General features: G+C 39.4%; 1 protein-coding gene across 2 annotated transcripts; it reads left to right on the top strand.

Annotated features, from left to right (window-relative positions):
- The first annotated feature begins 264 nt into the window (after positions 1 to 264).
- On the top strand, positions 265 to 12,400 carry gchfr (GTP cyclohydrolase I feedback regulator). 2 transcript variants are annotated; one of them, XM_027173691.2, is made up of 4 exons: positions 265 to 419; positions 1,980 to 2,074; positions 9,912 to 10,074; positions 11,661 to 12,400. In XM_027173691.2, the coding sequence occupies exons 1-3, from the start codon at positions 384 to 386 to the stop codon at positions 10,066 to 10,068; spliced, it is 288 nt and encodes a 95-aa protein (XP_027029492.1). In that variant the 5' UTR covers positions 265 to 383; the 3' UTR covers positions 10,069 to 10,074; positions 11,661 to 12,400. The 2 variants fall into 2 exon arrangements, with proteins under 2 accessions (XP_027029492.1, XP_027029491.1); XM_027173690.2 differs by lacking the exon at positions 11,661 to 12,400 and having other exon boundaries at positions 9,912 to 10,897.
- Positions 12,401 to 19,276: the final 6,876 nt, after the last annotated feature.

Genomic DNA, 19,276 nt, shown 5'->3' with positions numbered 1-19,276 from the left:
CATAAGTGTTCGTGAAATTGCGTTTTCTCAGCATGACCAACCCGGTGTTTTTTGTATTCCTGTTATTTTCAAAACGCCGACATAAATTACTAGCAGAAAGACTTTTGCTGGCTTTGTCCCAAAGTGCTTCTTTCTCCCTACATTAATTCACTACTTGTCACATGACGTCATATTGGATTGTACACCGCACGCGGCACACTTCATGTCCAATAGGAAACGTCTCCGGATTGAGCGTAGCTCTCTGATTGGTCCGTAGCGGTGGGTGGGTGTCCTTTCCGCATTCCGCTGTGATTGTAAACCGAGTGCCAATAATTCTGCAGCGAAGTGCACAAGGGACAGAAATCTTCTGGGAAACTCGTCCCAAACACGTCGATAAACCGAATATGCCGTACATTCTGGTCAGCACACAGATCCGGATGGTGTGTATATATTATATGGGATAAACTGTTAGGCTTTATAACATGTGACTTCTGGACAGGTTTCCGTTTGCACGCAGGTTACAGCATTAAGCTATATTATAGCATTAAGCTTTATTATAGCATTAGGCTTTATTATAGCATTAAGCTTTATTATAGCATTAGTCTTCAACATTCGTGTCGTTGTACATCATCCTGTTTTGGTTAAAAAAAATCCTACAATAGACAAACTTTACTTTTTATGCGTTAACAAGTAGCTTTTGTATTCAGAGCATGTTGGCATTTTGTTTCTGAGACCTTGTATTCTTGTTTTGTATAGAAAATGTAAACAGTTTGCAGCTCACTTCTGGTTAGTTAATAAACTGGACTATTCACTGTTATAATCTAACACCTTTGGCAGATAAAAACTTTAGTTTCTCCTTTTAGAGGACGAATAGACATGCTCCATGAAGTATTATTATTATTATTATTGTTGTTGTTGTTGTTTGTTGCCTACTATGTTCTTGGTGGTTTTTTTCTTTCTCACTGTTATGAGGAAATGTCAACAAAGTGTAGACAAAAGGCATATGATAATACATCAGTAATATCTAAGTGTGAGTGTTGAGTGAAACGTGTTTGTGTGTGTATGTGTGTGTGTGTGTGTGTGTGTGTGAGAAACATCTTCATGAAACAACCAGATAAAATATAATTCTACACATACAGTCCCCTCAGGAAGTATTAGAACAACAAAGGCGATTTGTTTTTTTGTTTTGTTTTTTCTATACACTGAAAACATTTAGGTTTAGATTAGAACATGAACATGAGATGGAAAACAGCTTTTTAGCTTTAATTTCCTGTTAGAGGGAATTTCCTTGTTCCAGAGGAAGCCATGCAAGCCATGACATTTCCACTGTATGTGGTGGATAATGGTGGGGGTTCAAACAAAATATGACATCTTCTTAGTTGCTTAACACATCTAGATGTATATATCAGGGAATGAAAGCTGAAATTCCGATCTCATGTCTAGTTTCCTCTGTTTTTGTACCTTTTACTCTATACGTTTTACTTTGAGAAGATCAATGGTCCTATTTAATGGTTCTTAAATTCTTAATTTATTTTTTTTAAAGCTTTGTACCTATAGAATGTAAAATGTACCCAAAATAAAAGTAACGGTACCTTAGTTACCTTCATTTCTATGAGCAAATTATTCTGGTCTGGGTCATTGCAAGACACAATAAACTTGCACATTGGGGCATGTTTTGTGATGGGGGGATGACAGAAATGCAACAACACTACCTACTGTACCAAAATGCAGAGTTGCCTACCTGTTCAGTTTCTCATCATCAGATGTATTCCTTATTTACAGCCTTAGCCAAATTCTGTCAGAGGTAAAAAGCACATCCTTCCCAGGATAAGCTTATGGTCTACTGCGACTTTGTCCAGGATAAAATGGTTACTATAGATAACAAGAATAAACTCATCTAGTCTAGTCAGTTTCATTTTGATTGTGTTGTTGATGTTATTGTACTTCACACCAAACTGCAGTTGAAATAGTGACAGTGGATAAACTGTGTGTGCTTCCAGGAGTCCGGGCCCACCAGGGTTGGTGATGAGTATTCAGATCCTGCCCTCATGCTCTATTTGGGAGCAAGGAGAACTACCATGCTGGGCAACAACTTGTAAGTGTTCAGCAGTACTACACCTAGCACAGGAGTGCCAGACACCGATCATGAAGGTCCTGTGTAATTTAATGAGTTTAATGTGTTCAATTTTAGATTAGATTAGAATCAACTTTATTGTCATTACACATGTACAGGTACAAGACAATGAAATGCAGTTTGGCATCTAACCAGAAGTGCAATAAGCAGTAAGTGCAAGGTGTACAGTATATAAAGTATGATTACAGTATTTACAGTATGAACAGGTAATAATGGGGATGTGGTAGCTCAGTGGTTAAGGTGTTGGGCTACTGATCGGAAGGTCAGGGGTTCGAACCCCAGGTCCACCATGCTGCCACAGCTGGGCCCCTGAGCAAGGACCTTAACCCTCAGTTGCTCAGTTGTAAGTTACTCTGGAAAAGGGTGTCTGCTAAATGCTGTAAATGTAATAAACAGATAAATATGCTATGGATATACAAGATATACAGGTTGGGTGCTATAGACATGAAATATTAACAGTGTTATTTATTATATAGACAAATATACAGGTGCTATTGACATAATATACAGGGGTGGGTGGTCACTGGGAGTTCAGTAAGGTGACAGCTCTAGGGAAAAAGCTGTTCCTCACTCTACTCGCTTTTGTCTGGAGGCTCCTGAAGTGCCTACCGGAGGGAAGGGGAACAAACAATCAGGGTGAGTGGAGACTTCACGAATGCTGCGAGCTCGACACAGACAGCATCTTTTCTTTTGGACGTCCTCAATAGCTGAAAGTAGAGTTCCTGTGATGCACTGTGCAGTTTTCACCAGCTGTTGCAGTGCCTTGCAGTCTGCGGCTGTGCAGTTCCCATACCATGCCCATAGGATGCTCTCAATCACACAGCGATAAAAGTTCACTAGGTTGGCTGAAGACAGGTAATGTTTCTTCAGTGTCCTCAGGAAGAACAGTTGCTGGTGAGCTTTCTTGGCCAGGCTGGAGGTGTTGCTGGACAGGTCCTCTGATATGTGGATTCCCAGGAACTTGAAGCTGGAGACACATACACTGCAAGATCATTGATGTGGATGTGGGAGAGCTCCTTTTGTTTTACAGGTGTTAAGGAGCAGGTTGTTGTCGGCACACCACGTAGCCAGATGCTGTACCTCTTCCCTGTAGGCTGTCTCATCATTGTTGGTGATGAGGCCAATCACTATGGTGTCGTCAGCAAATTTGATTATGGAATTAGATCCATGCACAGGCCTGCAGTCATGTATAAATAGGGAATAGAGGAATAGGCTCAGCACGCTGCCCTGTGGTACACCTGTGTTTTACGGGTGATGGGGACTAACCTGACATACTGGGGTCTGTTGATCAGAAAGTCAATAATCCAATGATAGACGGAGGAGTTGATGCCTAGATCCTCAAGTTTGGTGATTAACCTGGAAAGGATAACGGTATTACATGTTGTTCATATGTTTTATTGTCCAGGTGAATGAGCACAGAGTGCAGCGCTGAGGAAACTGCATCGTCTGTGCTCTTATTGCTCTGATAGGCACACTGATTATTAGGCTTATACACAACCTTCTCACTAGCCAAAAATTAGCTAAGGAAAAATGGCCAAAATCTCATTTATCTTGCTTGTAATAAAAGCACAAGTTGAGTAAAACAAACAGGTGCTTAACTTGCTTTTTTGTCTTGCTTAGATAATAAACTCACATGAACTGTGCAAGAATTGTAATGCAGCAAACTGGCTAAAGCCTGACATTATTTCTGTCAAATTTTGAAATATGGTGTAAACATGGTGTCGCCATGTAGACAAACTATGTTGGTCAAAAGCATATAATCTTCACATGGTGAGAGGAATCGTACAGTGCCATTCCCAGCATTACTGGTTCGGGCTGTTGCACCACAGTAGCCCACAGACAGAGAAACAAATGAATTATCCGTATTTAATTTTACCAGTGGGATGTAGGTCTATGTAAATAAAAAGCATAAAGTTGATGTAAAAGTTATGAAATAATCTTGTGCCTTTCAGTTGCAAGCAGCATAAAAGAAAAGCAGAGTTTGGAATAATAATAATAATAATTATCACTAACACTAGGAACAACTGTTTCATATGGAGACCAATGATATTCATCCTCTCTGAAATATAGTTCCATACTATAATTTATTGTATCTCAAAATAAAAGAAAATAAACAACGAAATAGATTTTATACAGCCATTTCTTAAGACTACCTAAGCTTACAAATAATCCACAGTTTAAAATCCTTTATACAGTAAATCATTTATGCTAACGTATCTATTCTGAAAATATAAACTCAAGAAAGAAAATGTAAAAGTTTTGTAATGTATGTGAAAAGCAAAAAACCCAAAATCGTTTTACAATTCAATGATCTGTTGTTTTTTTGTGAAATAATTATTACTTTTGCCAGAATTGCATGAGAACTGGACTTGCTTAATAATGTGGAACAACCTCTTTAAGTAGGTTTTCCCTTTAATTAAAATCATCTGGCAAACTAATGAACATGTTTGAGATGGATATCCGTAATAGAAAAAGACCTAAACCTAAATGTTTATACAGAAATCTTTCTGATCCATCAGTAACGAGAATCGCCTAGTGTCACGTGAGCAACAACAGCTGTCATGTGAAGGAAATTTCAGGACATTACTTCAAATGTACATTTCTTACATTGCAGAATGCATCAACTAAATCTGTACAGGCTGTCTCGAGATGCATTTTCTTCCATTCAGATTGCATTTTTCTGTAGATCTCCGAAGAGAACAGCTGTGCAGGAAAAGATGACTGGAAGAGATATGCCCACAATGCTCATCCAAAACATGATGGAATTTTTGCAGCTGTGCTGTTAACACACTGTATGAAAACTAGGACATTCTGATACAATGCTTCAAAATACCATATGCACACTGGTCTGCGCTTTATTTTCTGTTTGTACTGTCATTTGTCTTGCACTATTTACACTAGGTTGCACACAATGCACGGGGGCACGGTGGCTTAGTGGTTAGCACATTCGCCTCACACCTCCAGGGTTGGGGGTTCGATTCCCGCCTCTGCCTTGTGTGTGTGGAGTTTGCATGTTCTCCCCGTGCCTCAGGGTTTCCTCCGGGTACTCCGGTTTCCTCCCCCGGTTTCCAAAGACATGCATGGTAGGTTGATTGACATCTCTGGTAAATTGTCCGTAGTGTGTGATTGCGTGAGTGAATGAGAGTGTGTGTATGCCCTGCGATGGGTTGGCACTCTATCCATCCTGCCTTGATGCCCAATGACGTCTGAGATAGGCACAAGCTCCCTGTGACCCGAGAATTTCGGATAAGCGGTTGAAAATGAGTGAGTGAGTGCACATAATGCACTTCATGTGGCTAGTAGAACTTATTTTATGTCCTTAGCTCTGTGTTGTTTTATGTAGCATCAATGTCCTGGAGAAATGTTGTTTCATTTCACTACGTACTGTGCCAACTATATATGGTCGAAATGACAATAAAATCTTCTTGTCTAGACTTGAAAAGTATTCAGCCATGAATTCTATGATTAATTTCACAGAATTTTGCTTGTAAAATCTTGTCCATCGTTCCCGTGGACGCACACAGAGGCACAGCAGGCGCTCCGAGTTTCATTCGCAAAGGTTTGTTCTGTTCTATCCATTTGCGCTTATCGTATGAGTGATGATGACGCAGGAAGTCTGTGCCACTGTCATAGTCAATGCAAAGCTGTCTATGAGAAAGGCAGTGAGTTGTCTACAATAACCTGTAGTAAGTCAAGTCAAGAAGCTTTTATTGTCATTCCAAACATATATAGCTGTTGCAGTACACAGTGAAATGAGACAACGTTTCCCCAGGACCATGGTGCTACATAAAACAAAGACAGAGCTAAGGACTTAGTAAGTAGTCCTAGCCAGCTAATGTGCAACTGTGCAACCTGGTGCAAACAGTGAAGGACAAAAGACAGAAAAGTCAGTGCAGGACAAAGGATAGTGCAAACAGAAAATACAAGACAATACACAGATGACAATAAACAAAAGACAATAAAAACAAAATCAGCGCCGCGCAGTGTAAATACTGTATGTTCAAACAATATTGCGTGTGAGAAATACTGAAATGAACACAGTATTATAGCAGCAGTTACCTGAGATGTTGTGCAAAACAGCAATTAACTGAAATGTGAGACAGCATGTGTAAAGAGCAGTGTGCAAAACAGCATATAAACAGTTTGATGGATATATATATATAGTATGTGTGTGTATTTAGTATAGGTCTGTGCAGTCCATACAGTTGATGTGCATGTGTGTGTTGTGCTCATTAAGTTCAGTTATTAAGGAGTCTGATGACTTGTGGGAAGAAACTGTTACACAGTCTGGTCGTGAGCGACCGAATGATTCGGTACCTTTTCCAGATGGCAGGAGGGTGAAGAGTGTGTGAGGGGTGTGTGGGGACAATCACAATGCTGTTGGCCTTGCGGATGCAGCATGTGGTGTAAATGTCCATGATAGAGGGAAGAGAGACTCCAATGATTTTCTCAGCTGTCCTTACTATCTGCTGCAGAGTCTTGCGATTCACAACGGTGCAGTTCCCAAACCAGACAGTGATGCAGCTGCTCAGAATGCTCTCCATGGTTCCTCTGTAAAAAAAAAAAAAAAAAAAAAAAAGATGTAGGGGAGGGAGATGTACTTTTCTTTGTAAGAAGTAGAGATGCTGCTGGGCTTTCTTGGTGATGGAGCTGGTTTTGAGTGACCAGGTGAGGTTCTCCGATAGGCATGAAATTTGGTGCTCCTGACGATCCATCGGTGTTCAGCGGAGATTGGTCACTCTGTGCTTCCCTTGAAGTTAACAACCATCTCTTTAGTTTTATCAACATTCAGAAACAGGTTTTTGGCTCTACACCAGACAGTTAGCTGTTGCACCTTCTCTCATATGCTGACTCGTCGTTCTTGCTGATGAAACCAACCACTGTTGTCATTGGCAAACTTGATAATATGGTTCGATTGTGCATTGCTGCACAATTGTGAGTCAGCAAGGTGAATAGCGGTAGGCTGAGCACACAGCCCTGAGGGGCTCCAGTGCTCAGTGTGGTGGTGCTGGAGATGATGTTCTTGATCCGGACTGACTGAGGTCTCCCAGTCAGGAAGTACAGGATCCAGTTGCAGAGGGAGGTGTTTGGTCCCAGCAGGCTCAGCTCCCAATCAGGTGCTGAGGGATTATAGTATTGAATGCTGAACTAAAGTCTATGAACAGAATTTGTATGTACATGTCTTTATTGTCCAGGTGGGTGAGGGCTAAATAAAGGGCTGTGGCAATGGCATCATCTGTGGAGCGGTTTGGGCAATAGGCAAACTGTAGGGGGTCCAGTAAGGGTGATAGCTGGGTCTTGATGTGCCTCATGAAGAGCTTCTTGAAGCACTTCACAACAATGGGCATGAGTGCGGCAGGACGATAGTCCTTGAGGCAGGACACTGTAGACTTTTTTGGGACGGGGACAATGGTGGTGTCTTGAGGCACGTAGGAGCAACAGTGCTGCTCAGGGAAACGTTGAAGATGTCAGTGAAGACATCCGCTAGCTGTTCTACACATTCCCTGAGCACCCTGTCAATATTGTCTTGTCCAGTAGACCTCCGTGGGTTAACTCTACATAGAGTTCTCCTCACATCGGCCGTGGATAGGCAGAGTACATGATCGTTGGGGGGAGGGATGGTCTTCCTTGCCGCTACATTATTCTGCACCACAAATCGAGCGTACAAGTCATTCAGCGCATCTAGGAGGAAGGCATCACTATTGCATGCAGGTGAAGATGTCTTGTAGTTCGTGATCGTCTATATGCTCTGCCATATGCGCTGGGTGACTCCACTGTCCTGGAAGTGGCTGTGGATTGTCTGGGCATGTGCGTACTTTCTTCTCTGATAGCTCGGGACAGTTTGGCCCTTGCTGTTCTTAGGACCTTCCTGTCCCTTGTTCTGAAGGCTAGATCTCTGTTGTCAGCAGAACACACACTTTAACACACATGTCCATGGCTTCTGGTTTGAGAGTGTGGTGAAGGTCTTGGAGGTGGTCACATCATCAATGCACTTGCCAATGTAGCTGATCACTGAGGCCATGTACTCCTCCAAATTGACCACCATTGGTTTCAGCCTTCCTGAAGATGTTCCAGTCAGCGCACTCAAAGCAGTCCTAAAGAGCAGATGTGGCTCCTGCTGGTCAGGTTTTCACCTTCAGAACCGGTTTATAGTCTGACGAGTGGTCTGTATGCTGGAATTAGCATAACAGAGATGTGGTCTGAGTAGCCTAGGTGGGGGCGAGGTTTGGGTCCTAATCTAACTCTAATATATTTGTTGACACTCCTTTAGGTATCTAGGGTTAAAGGTGAGTAACAGGGGAGAATACTGAATGTGATGGTTTGAAGGGAACACAGACAAGAGCAGTACTTTTCCATATCTCTGTGGAACGTCTGTAATAAGAAATGAATCAGGGTCTCATTAAAAATAAAAGTAAATAAACTAGTAATAGTAAGTACTATCTGAGTGAACTACTAACTGGTGTATAGAATACTAGATCATGTGAACCACCCAGATATAGCCCGAGTGTTTGGATTGTGTAATTTTGTATTTCCTCTAGCATCAGTATTTATTTATTTATTTGTTTGTTTGTGTGTGTGTGTTTGTTTATTTATTTATTACAGGGACAATGCATATTAATAAACATTTCTGTCAATATGCCAGACTTAGCCAGATGGCTATTTTTCACCTGTAGTCCCTCAGTAAAGTGTCTGTCTGTCTGTCTATCAATTTATTTATCATTGTTTGTTCACCTTTTGTGCCGGCATGAAAGTGCTCATAGTAAGTAATATGCATATAGTGACTGTTGTAATTAACAACAAAATTTAACTGTAATATCTCCTGTACATGTGTACATTTTATCTCAACATAGGACTCCTGAGTTCCACCTGTTTTCTATTCTTAATTGCTTTATCCTGTTTATATTTAATGTTAATGTTCTGTGTCTACCTCCAGCACAAAAGAAATTCCTTGTATATGTGAGCATACTTGCCAAATAAAGAAAGCATATTCTGATTGTGATAGGCTAGCCAAAACAGAATTAGCATGAGATTAAAGTTAAATTAGATCTGCAGACTACAGCATGTCAGTTTGAGCTGCAACGATTAATCTGAATCATTGATCATGTCGGATATCGTCATTTAATAAATTAAATTTTAAAAAATTATCTACTTTCTTTTAGTTTTTAATGTTTCTACTGATGACGCTAATATGGAGCCGTCAGACCGAATGCTAGAGTAAGACAACCGACTAGAGAGAAGGATTCAAATCCACAAGTATCTTTTCCTATTATTTAAAATAAAATCCTTCAAAAATCAAATAGTTAAGTTGGCTATTTGTATTTTGAAGAATTTTATAGCCCTAGTGGGAAATATTAAAGTAATCTTCTTGGTACTCTGTCTTGTCAATCACAGGGTCATTATTACCAAAGAGGACTGAGTTAATAATAAGGTCCAGACGGCTGTGTCTCTACCACGTACCATATATTCCTGGCATCTCCGGAAAATTGTCCGTATTGTGTGAGTGATTGAGCGTGTGAGTGTATGTGTGTGCCCTGCGATGGGTTGGCACTCTGTCCAGGGTATCCTGCCTTGATGCCCGATGATGCCTGAGATAGGCACAGGCTCCCCGTGACCCGAGTAGTTCGGATAAGCGGTAGAAAATGAATTAATGTTTTGCCAATAATTTGCATAGCATTCGAAATGAAATACAGCAGCTAATTTTACAACTGGTTGTTCTGTCAGAGTCAGAGCATGTGGTTTAAATTTCAACAGAATAAAACCTCAATAGAATAAATATGAATATGTTTGTGTCTTGCAGTTCGGAATACTACGTGGATGAACCACCGCGATTAGTCCTGGATAAGCTCGAGAAGCTCGCCTACAGAGTGGTGACCATGACAGGAGTCGGACAGACTCTGGTGTGGTGTCTTCACAAAGAGTCTAACGAGCTTGCTCAACAACCTACAATGTCATGATATGAAGTATGTTTATAAAAAAAAAAAAAGATTACACATGAAACAAGGTTATCTGACATAAACTGATTTGAGCAGTGTTGGCTTGAGTCTAGTCTTGAAAGTACAATGGCTTTTTTTTCATTGTGTAAATGTTTTGAAGTTAATACTGTAAATGGAGAATTTGTCTCTCTGTAACGCTAAGGCAATCAAATTGTTTTGCCCTGCCCTAATTCCAGTGTCATTTGGGGGACTTGTAATTTTTTTAATTATCAATGTAGTGTATTAATGTATTAAAGTAGAATTCTTGGTACACAATTCTTTCTTGTCTATCACAGATTCATTATTTTTCATTCTGAAAATGTTTTCTAATCAAAACTCCAAATGGAGAATTTCCTTTTCGTTTGAAAATCCAAGCCAATCTGACCTGACATTATATAATCTAATCAGAAACAGTACAAGGCACGTCTGTTCAGTAGTGACTGCTGTTTATTCCTGTTTAGACATGTTTAAATGTATGTACTTCAAATAAACCATATGAAAGGCCAGTAATTACAATACATATTTATGTTTCTGTCGTTAATTTTAGATGCTTCATTAAATATAATTCTACACATAGGTCAACCTAATTTCTCATCCAAACATCATGTCACTGATGAGTTTATTGCTTTATTCAGCTTCGTGCTATGCTGAGTTGTTTACATATTTTGCCTGACTGTGTAAATCGCCACATTCACTGCAGACTTCACTATTCCACCTCATTTAACACCTGATTTAACTCATCAGAATATGATGAAGGCTTTCTGGGCTGAATCTGGTTTGTTTGGAGCTAAGAAATAAATAATAAATTGATTTCCAATGTCTTTATTCTTGACAACAGTGATGTAAATGTATTATGATACATGTTTGTTTTACCACAAAGAGATCTAAATAAAAAATAAATAGGTTAAAAAGCGTTTACTTGGAGCAAGAATGAAGGAGGCATGTATTTGAGATTAATGAATAGTTTTCTTGCCATCCATCAGGGACAGTGAGAATAATCCGAATAACTGTGTGTCTGTGTGCGTGCGTGTGTGTGTGTGGGTGTGTGTGTGTGTGTGTGTGTGTGTGTGAGTGAGAGAGACATAGAGAGATACCCCACGTCAAGACACCTCATTTCGTTCAGATGTATATGGCGTTACGGCTGATAGAAGATGATAGAAGAGGCTGATAGTTATGTCTTTAGGGCTGATAGAAGATTCCCAGATGACTTATGACACTGATTCATAATGACTCGTAACTTTACATGTTACCTGGGGCAGCATGGTTATGTAGAAGGTAACACTGCTGCCTCACAGTTTGTATGAATGTTCTTCATGTGCTTATTTCCACCTTCTAAAAATAAGTCAGAAAGTAAACTAGCTAAAATTCTGCTCTGTTTTTTTGTTATTACTTTGTACATACTGTTTTGAACTACCCACCTATTGTTTTAATAAACCTTTTGGTTAACCTGCGACTGTCTGTCAGTTTGTCAGGACATAAGTTATGATTTTTTTTACTTTGGTTGGCAGAGTGTGAATTTCAAAAGGCCTTCAAAAGCATTTTCTTTAACACTTACATGTAAATTTACAACCCAGCAGAGACTCAGGAGGGCTGTGGAGCAGTGGTGGCTCTGGGTGGATTGTAGGATCAGGGTTCAAGCCCCAGCACTGCTTGAGCAGGGCCCTTGACCCTTTCTGCTCCAGTGGAGCTGTATCATGGCTGACCCTAACATCCAAATTTGGGATATGTGAAGAAAGAATTTCACTGTGCTATAATGCATATGTGACAAAATAAAGGCTTTCTCTTCTTCATGCTATTCTCAGTCTGTAACCTAGTGCCAAATGCCATTAATGTGTTAATGTGATATTGTGTATGATACATGCAATGTTGTTGATTTTTTTTTTTACTAGCAGCAAATGTCCCTTATCGATTGTATTTACAGAACACATGTCAGGATTATGTTGGATAAAGAATTTCCACAGACATGTCCAAAGAAGTAAATCTACAGGTTTGCTAAACAAACAAAAAAAAATTTGAACATTAGAATTGTCAATACAGATTTCTGACCTCAGTCTTACTGAAAGGTGATTTCAACCGAGATTTTTTAAAATAACTCCAGTCAGCTGTATTTGTATTGTGTCTTTCATGGTTAAGTCTTGAAAACATGTTTGTAAGGGATTGTATACTTTTGCCTTTAATTACCTTGTCATTATTAAACCAGTTAATTGTTCACTGGATAAAGTACAGTGTATAAAGATACAAGGACGTCACGGACCTTGCTTTAATATTCTTCATAAGAGGTTTTTGAACTTCTACTGGGGAGATATTGTATAAAGATGTATAAAAAATATAAAAAGTATAAAGTGTATAAAGATGTTGTGTGTGTTTATTTAGTATCATGATTTGGATGAAGATTACATTTTAAGAGCCAGGTGCCTCTTTTTTTTGGTATAATGACAAATGTTTTACAGATGGTTTTTTAATTTCACAAGAAAACTGATCAAATAACGGATTCAATTCAATTCGCATCAATTTTATTTGTTATAGCTTCAGATGCTAAGATACCGCTTGGCCAGTGATTGCTTATTATTACTGACGTATGTGTTATAACTCTGCAAGATGTCATACACTGCCTTCTTTTCAAAATGTTTTTCTGTAGTATGTGCCTTGTGTTTTGGATTATTGTCTTGTCAGGGTTCATTTTTGGCCTCCTGGTTTTTTGTGGGGGTTTTTTAAGATAATTTCGAGGTACATTTAAAATTTTAAGATTACGTATTAAAATTCCGTTTAAAATTTGTACTGAAATGGCCTCCTAAGTGGAAAGAAACCTACAGCTAATTACCTAAGTAGAAACAATCAACTTAAAGTATTCTCACACCAAATGCCTAGAGAAAACTAATGTGAGCATTTGTCTGCACTTGACTTGATTTATATTGGGATTTCCCTTTTTTCCAGACCTGGATAGCTAAAGTAAAACTCTACACATTAGCAAGTTACAGTCTACTAAACATCAGCTAACCACCAAGCCCTTCATTAGCTCATTCTTGTAAACAAAAATGTGTTGTGCTTCTTTTGGTGCGTACTACAAGCCTGGAGCACAGTGTGTGGTTTAATTAGGAACTCATTCTTAGTTATCACTTTGCCAAATATTTATCCAGAGCTCTCTTCACTTGGCTCTAAATAAGCACCTCCACCGTGACTTGGCCTGCAATTTGTTCCTCTAACATCAAAACGGTTGGTAATTTTTCCCTAAGGAACGTGCTTGGAAGGTTTCCTTCGACTTCCAGGCTTCTTCCCTTCTAAGGATCTGATGGTTTGGCAGACAGATCTTGGAGGTGATAAAATGTGAGAGAGGGGAGAATGCCGGAAGCAGGATTGAGGTGATTTCTGTGGAGATGGACATGTGGAGATAGTAGCAGCAGATGTCTCAAGAGTCTAAAAAGCAGCACAAGCAGCACGAGCAACACAAGCTGATCTGGCTCATCGCTCCAGCAGGACGAGTGTGTGCGTGTGTGTGGATGGGCTGAGTGTAATTGGGTTTCCTGTGTTGTAATTTGAAAGCTACTTTCCAGGGATGTGATTGAGCCAAGCAAGTAAACAGAACCATGTGACTGAAATGTTGCATCGAACGACAAATATAGAGGGAAAGTGGTATGGCTCTGAGATGGGTATTACATAACAGGGAGAAGGATTTTGGAAAAGGTGTGACTCAAAGATGAATGACAGTGGTAAACCGGCCATGGAATCTTGGATAAAGGTTTAATAATACTGGTTAGTTTTGTTGTGTTGCTGGGAAAAAAAAAAAAAAAAGCAAGGGTTGGAAAACAACATACTGTCATTTATCTTTTTTAAAGGCTTTATCCTGGTTAGATTTGCAGTGGATCAAGTCAAGTCACCTTTATTGTCACTTCACCACAGCACATGTGCCATGGTGAGTGAAATTCTTGGGAGCGAGATCCAGAAATTGCAGAACCATTTACATACAGTAGTTAAGAACAGAAATTAGAACAATTTACAAACAGGTTAAAAAAATGTGCAAATTGCTCAGTATCGGGTGAAATGTGCAAATGCAGAAAATGTGGAAAAGATGCAATGTGCTCATACATAGTCAGTACACACAGTGTACAAGTATAAGTATAAATATAAATAATATATATAAGTATAAATATTATATACATGTAATATATATGTAACATGTAAGGTGCAACAGACTGTACAGATACAGAAATATCCTGTGGTACCGATAGCTTATTGTCAGATAGATTGTTACAGTATATTAAATTAAATGCAGTGTGTGTGTATAGTCCAGTGTGTGTAGATGCAGTATGAATGCAGTGTGTGTGTGTGTGTGTGTGTGTGTGTGTGTAGTCCAGTGTTGAACTGTTGAAGTTAGGGTGCAGTGTGTAGCATACCATATTGTGGAAGTATGCTGTAGTCTGATGGCCTGAGGGAAAAAGCTATCCCTCAGTCGACTAGTGCGGGATAGGATGCTGCGGAGACGTCTTCCTGAGGGGAGCAGAGAGAGCAGTCTGTGGGTGGCTGGAGTCATTAGTGATCCTCCGAGATTTTTTTTATACACTGCCTGGTGTAGATGTCCTGAAGGGAGGGAAGCTCACCTCCAACAATGTGGCTGGCAGTTTGCACGACCCTTTTCAGGGCTCTCTATAGTGCAGGTGTAGAATGTTCTGAGGATGCTGGGGCTCATTCCAAACTTCCTAAGCCGTCTCAGGAAGAAGAGGTGTTGGTGTGCCTTCTTCAACACCGTCAGTGTGTGTGGACCAGGTGAGATCCTCACTGATGTTAACACTCAGAATCAGAAGCCTATCCAGAAACAGCATGCACGAGGCAGGGACACGTTCTGCATAGAACACCAGTGCATCACAGGGCATTTCCAGCACTTTGCACACGCCCTTATCTTACATTTTTATCACATTTTATACAACTGAGCAATTGAGAGTTAAGGGCCTTGCTGACGGGGCCAGCAGTGGTAGCTTGTTGGACCCGATTGGTAGTCCAAATCCTTAACCATTAGGCTACCACATCCCCACCATGTGTGTACAGGGCACCATGCACACAAAAATGTATGATCGCTATATGTTTCTCAGAGGTGGGAGGAAACAGGCAACTGTCTGGAGGAAATAGTAAGATAAAATGAATTCAGATGTACCTGCTGCACAAACTTGATGACCCGTGTCCATGACCACTACTCATTTAATAAAAAGCTCATGGTTTTGGTAAGTAGAAATTTTACTTGTAGCTCTTTTCAAGTTAGTGAAAATGTTATATACAGTACGTATGCGGTCAAGCAAAGTAGTGCACAAGTGGTCTAGCAGTAGTCTTTCAGGGACATGACCTCTAATGAGAATGCAGGCCTGGTGACAGTTGGATAGGTAGATCAACAGGGGTGGAAAAAGCTAAAGAACTGTTGATTAAGTAAAGGTATTCAATTCAAGTTATTTGAACAATTGACTTTGTTTCAAAGCAGTTTTACGGAAGTATAGAAAGAGAATAAAAATGGGAACGTTTGAAATTAAATTACTATTAAATTACTATCCCTGTATAGATGAGTACTGAGTATGTAATGGTCAAGGTCTTTCATTCATTCATTCATTTTCTACCACTTATCCGAACTTCTCGGGTCACGCGGAGCCTGTGCCTATCTCAGGTGTCATCGGGCATCAAGGCAGGATACACCCTGGACGGTGTGCCAACCTCTCGCAGGGCACACACACTCTCATTCACTCACACACTGCGGACAATTTTCCAGAGATGCCAATCAACCTACCATGCATGTCTTTGGACCGGGGGGAGGAAACCAGAGTACTCGGAGGAAACCCCCGAGGCACGGGGAGAACATGCAAACTCCACACACACAAGGCGGATGCGGGAATCGAACCTCCAACCCTGGAGGTGTGAGGCGAACGTGCTAACCACTAAGCCACCGTGCCCCCTGATCAAGGTCTTAACCAATTTAAAGTAGAAATATGGAAGCAAGTATCTACTTGGTCAATCTTTTTTTGCATGAAATCTCAGGCACATCAAAACCATATTCTTAACTAACTAAAGTAACTTACTGAACTTGCCAAGCTAGCTAGTTAAACCACGAAGTTACAAAAGATTACTTTCTAATTTACTATAATTTAAGTTGAACCGACTTTAATTCTAAAGGCAGATATATTTACTTATTTGAGATATAAATAAGACAAGTACTACTGTGAGAAATGAAAATGTAAGGAGTTAAAATATGTTTTTTTAATTAGACAACTACTTATTTTCAATAATACTTTACTTGAGTACAAATCTTCCATGACCCCAGTAAGAAAGTACAGTTACTCAAGCATTTTCCACCCCTGGAAATGAACCTTACACTACAGGATTTACCTGGAAATCTTCTTGAACTTCCTGTAGCCTGTGCACTTTTAACATCCAGAGACATAATGTCTCTAAGGAGACGTGTAGAAAGCAAAAGTTCAACAGAATCACTTTTGCCTCGCAAAATATGATTTGTTTTTACTGCAGTGTGTCTTATTTTCAGTCATCCTGGTTTACATACATCATACTGTATGCTTGCTGTCTGTCATCGCTCTTACTTTGGGCCTTGCCTTCAAAAGACATTGGGCTCTTTTAGAAACTTTTAACTGCTATTGTTTCCCACTTTATACCCAGTTCTCTAGTGTTGCAGACATGTGCTCTTATTGATGCCACATCGGGCTTTGTGTGACTAGTGCACGAGGAGCGGTTGTGGGTGTTTTATTGTTTCAATGTAATTCACTGATTATTGCCTTGTGTCTAAGATTTAAATACAAAACATTTATACAGCTTGTAACTCATTCACTTTCAGCAGGCAGAAGGTTCTCCACAAGAGAGAGCTCTTACTCAGGTGGCCTTTTTGTGCATTATTGTTGAATATGAGAAAAGTTTGCAGAACCTCTATAGCAGGATCCACTAAATATACTGTATCTGCACTCAGACTAAATGTAATTCTGCTGTCTTTGCTTTTTAAAGAAATATTACTCCATCTAGCTACTTATATAACAATATGTTGGGCCTAAGTGAAGGGTAGTTATTTGTATAGAAATGTACTTTTAAATGTACTTAAATGTTATGTTTTCATGAGAAGATGTATTATTTACCGAAAAACAGTTAGAATATTTTTATTCAGAAGTAATCAATCTTTGTAGGTTTGCTTTTCATATACATGAATAACACTACATATTTTTCTTATGAATTATGCAGAAGTAAAATATCCTGTAAACATTTTTTTAACATTAGCTAGAATTTGGCTTGGCTGCCAACAGTAGCTATATTTTGTTAGCTAATGGAATCCTTGCTAGCATCTAATCTGGCCTGGCATTAGCAAAGCATACAGTAGAATTTAGTTAAATATAGACTGCTATTGTTGGCAAACTAACAAAACAAAGCTCAACATGCTTTTTCAAATTAGATGGAGATGATTTAAGACTTCTATGGAGGCAAAGGTGATGGGCCTGATTTATAGGAGTCTTATGCTACTTTATGCCAGTATACTGAAACATTTTACTACAGTAGAGCCAAGGTGCTTATGATCAAGCTCCACACTGCAGTCTTCCATCTTCCATATTCAGACACAGAGCATTATTTCCTTCATTCGGGGGTAGACAAAGATGATGAACAGGCAAGATTACTGATAGCTTTTCCTACAATGATCCTGAATAGATGCTAAACTGAGTCCATTTGATTGATTGTACTTTGTACAGTGTAAGTATTAGAATAAGTATTTAAGTAATAAGTCAATTTTAGTAATATTCAAAGTATACTATAATGTATGAGCACAACAACAAAGAACAATATGTAAGTATTTTCCTCTTCTGACCTAAATCATAGATTTTTCTTTTTTTTCGGTCATAGAAGTGACACCATTAATTTTCTGCACTCATGTACTAATCCCTTATGACCACCTACTCATATAGCCATTTCATTATACTTATAATCTTCAGTAAAATCTGCATAAACCAGCTACGTTGTCAAGGATCAATGCAGGATTTAACAACAAAAAAAAGAAGAAGAAGAAAAACACCAGGATATTCTATACAATTTGACAACACTTACCCTCATGTATACCGGTGCAAATTCTATCCTCTGTTGATACTTTTAAAATTAATATTTTGTAGTATTTTTTAATAACACAAACCTTGAAGCACTCTGAGGGAACGAAAGAAAGTAAAAAAACTCTAAGACAGAGATGGAAGGAAGAAGAAGAAGACACCTTTGAGAGGAATTCAGCCTCAGCAAGTGGACCCTGTCCTCCAATACTGAATCAAATATTTAGAGTATTTTGGAGAGGATGTTCAACAGCACTTAATCAAGGAAGTAGTAATAGAGGCTTGTGGTTCCCAGGAGAAGAAAGTAGAAGGTCTACAGATGGCAAAACGTTCAATTTGGTAGAACTGTATCTATTTAAACACATTTAGATGTCTTTAAGCCTTTAATGGACACCAGAGATTCTCCATCCAGTTCAGCAGGCCAGCAGTCGGTTCAAATTTTCTCTTCATTCCAGTTCCTAATATACATGAAATGGATAATCAACTGTTGATTACCTGCCTCAGGTATGATAGGCGCTGGAGCAGAGCAAAAACGACAACTGTTGGACTGACCGGACTGAGAATCTTTTTTTTTTTTTTTTTTAAAGCGAGCATGTTAAAAGACAATATGATTGAACACAGAAGCATATAACAGATACATGATTAATGTGGTTTAAAATATATTTAGCAGATTTCAACAATGCAGCAAGAAATCTTTCCTACTGAGAGGTGTAAAAAAACAAACAAACAAAAAAAACAAGGTCAGCTTCTTTGGCCTTGAGACTCCATGAGTGCCATTGTTGATTTGGGACACACTCTCCAATACACACAATCTGAATTCTAATCATTGTAACCAGCAAAGTTAACTCAGAGAGGCCAGAAACTCTGGTCACCTTTCATTAACTCCAGCAGGATTCTACTGTATGTTTACCTCCTTCCATAATTCTATTGTGTTCAGCACTGGACAAGAGCAAGCTCTGAATTCAGCAATTCACCCCGAGAGACACGGTCGGCAGTTTCAGGCTGTGCGCCGACTGATTGAAGCCATTCACGGACTGCGTGCTTCCTTAGAGAAAATCTTTTCCTGCTAAGGCACGCCCTCGGCCGAAAGCCGAGGAACACATTGAGTTACACAAACCTGATTGTCAGCA

This window comes from Tachysurus fulvidraco, chromosome 12 (assembly GCF_022655615.1).
Source record: "Tachysurus fulvidraco isolate hzauxx_2018 chromosome 12, HZAU_PFXX_2.0, whole genome shotgun sequence".
NCBI lineage: Eukaryota > Metazoa > Chordata > Actinopteri > Siluriformes > Bagridae > Tachysurus > Tachysurus fulvidraco.
This window is presented reverse-complemented; position numbering and strand designations above follow the sequence as displayed.

Bases quoted from the DNA above. Each gene is read 5' to 3' on its own strand.
- gchfr (XM_027173691.2), top strand. From the start codon at position 384: ATGCCGTACATTCTGGTCAGCACACAGATCCGGATG. The intron at 420-1,979 runs GTGTGTATATAT...GTGTGCTTCCAG, and splicing joins TCAGCACACAGATCCGGATG to GAGTCCGGGCCCACCAGGGT. The intron at 2,075-9,911 runs GTAAGTGTTCAG...TGTGTCTTGCAG, and splicing joins ACCATGCTGGGCAACAACTT to TTCGGAATACTACGTGGATG.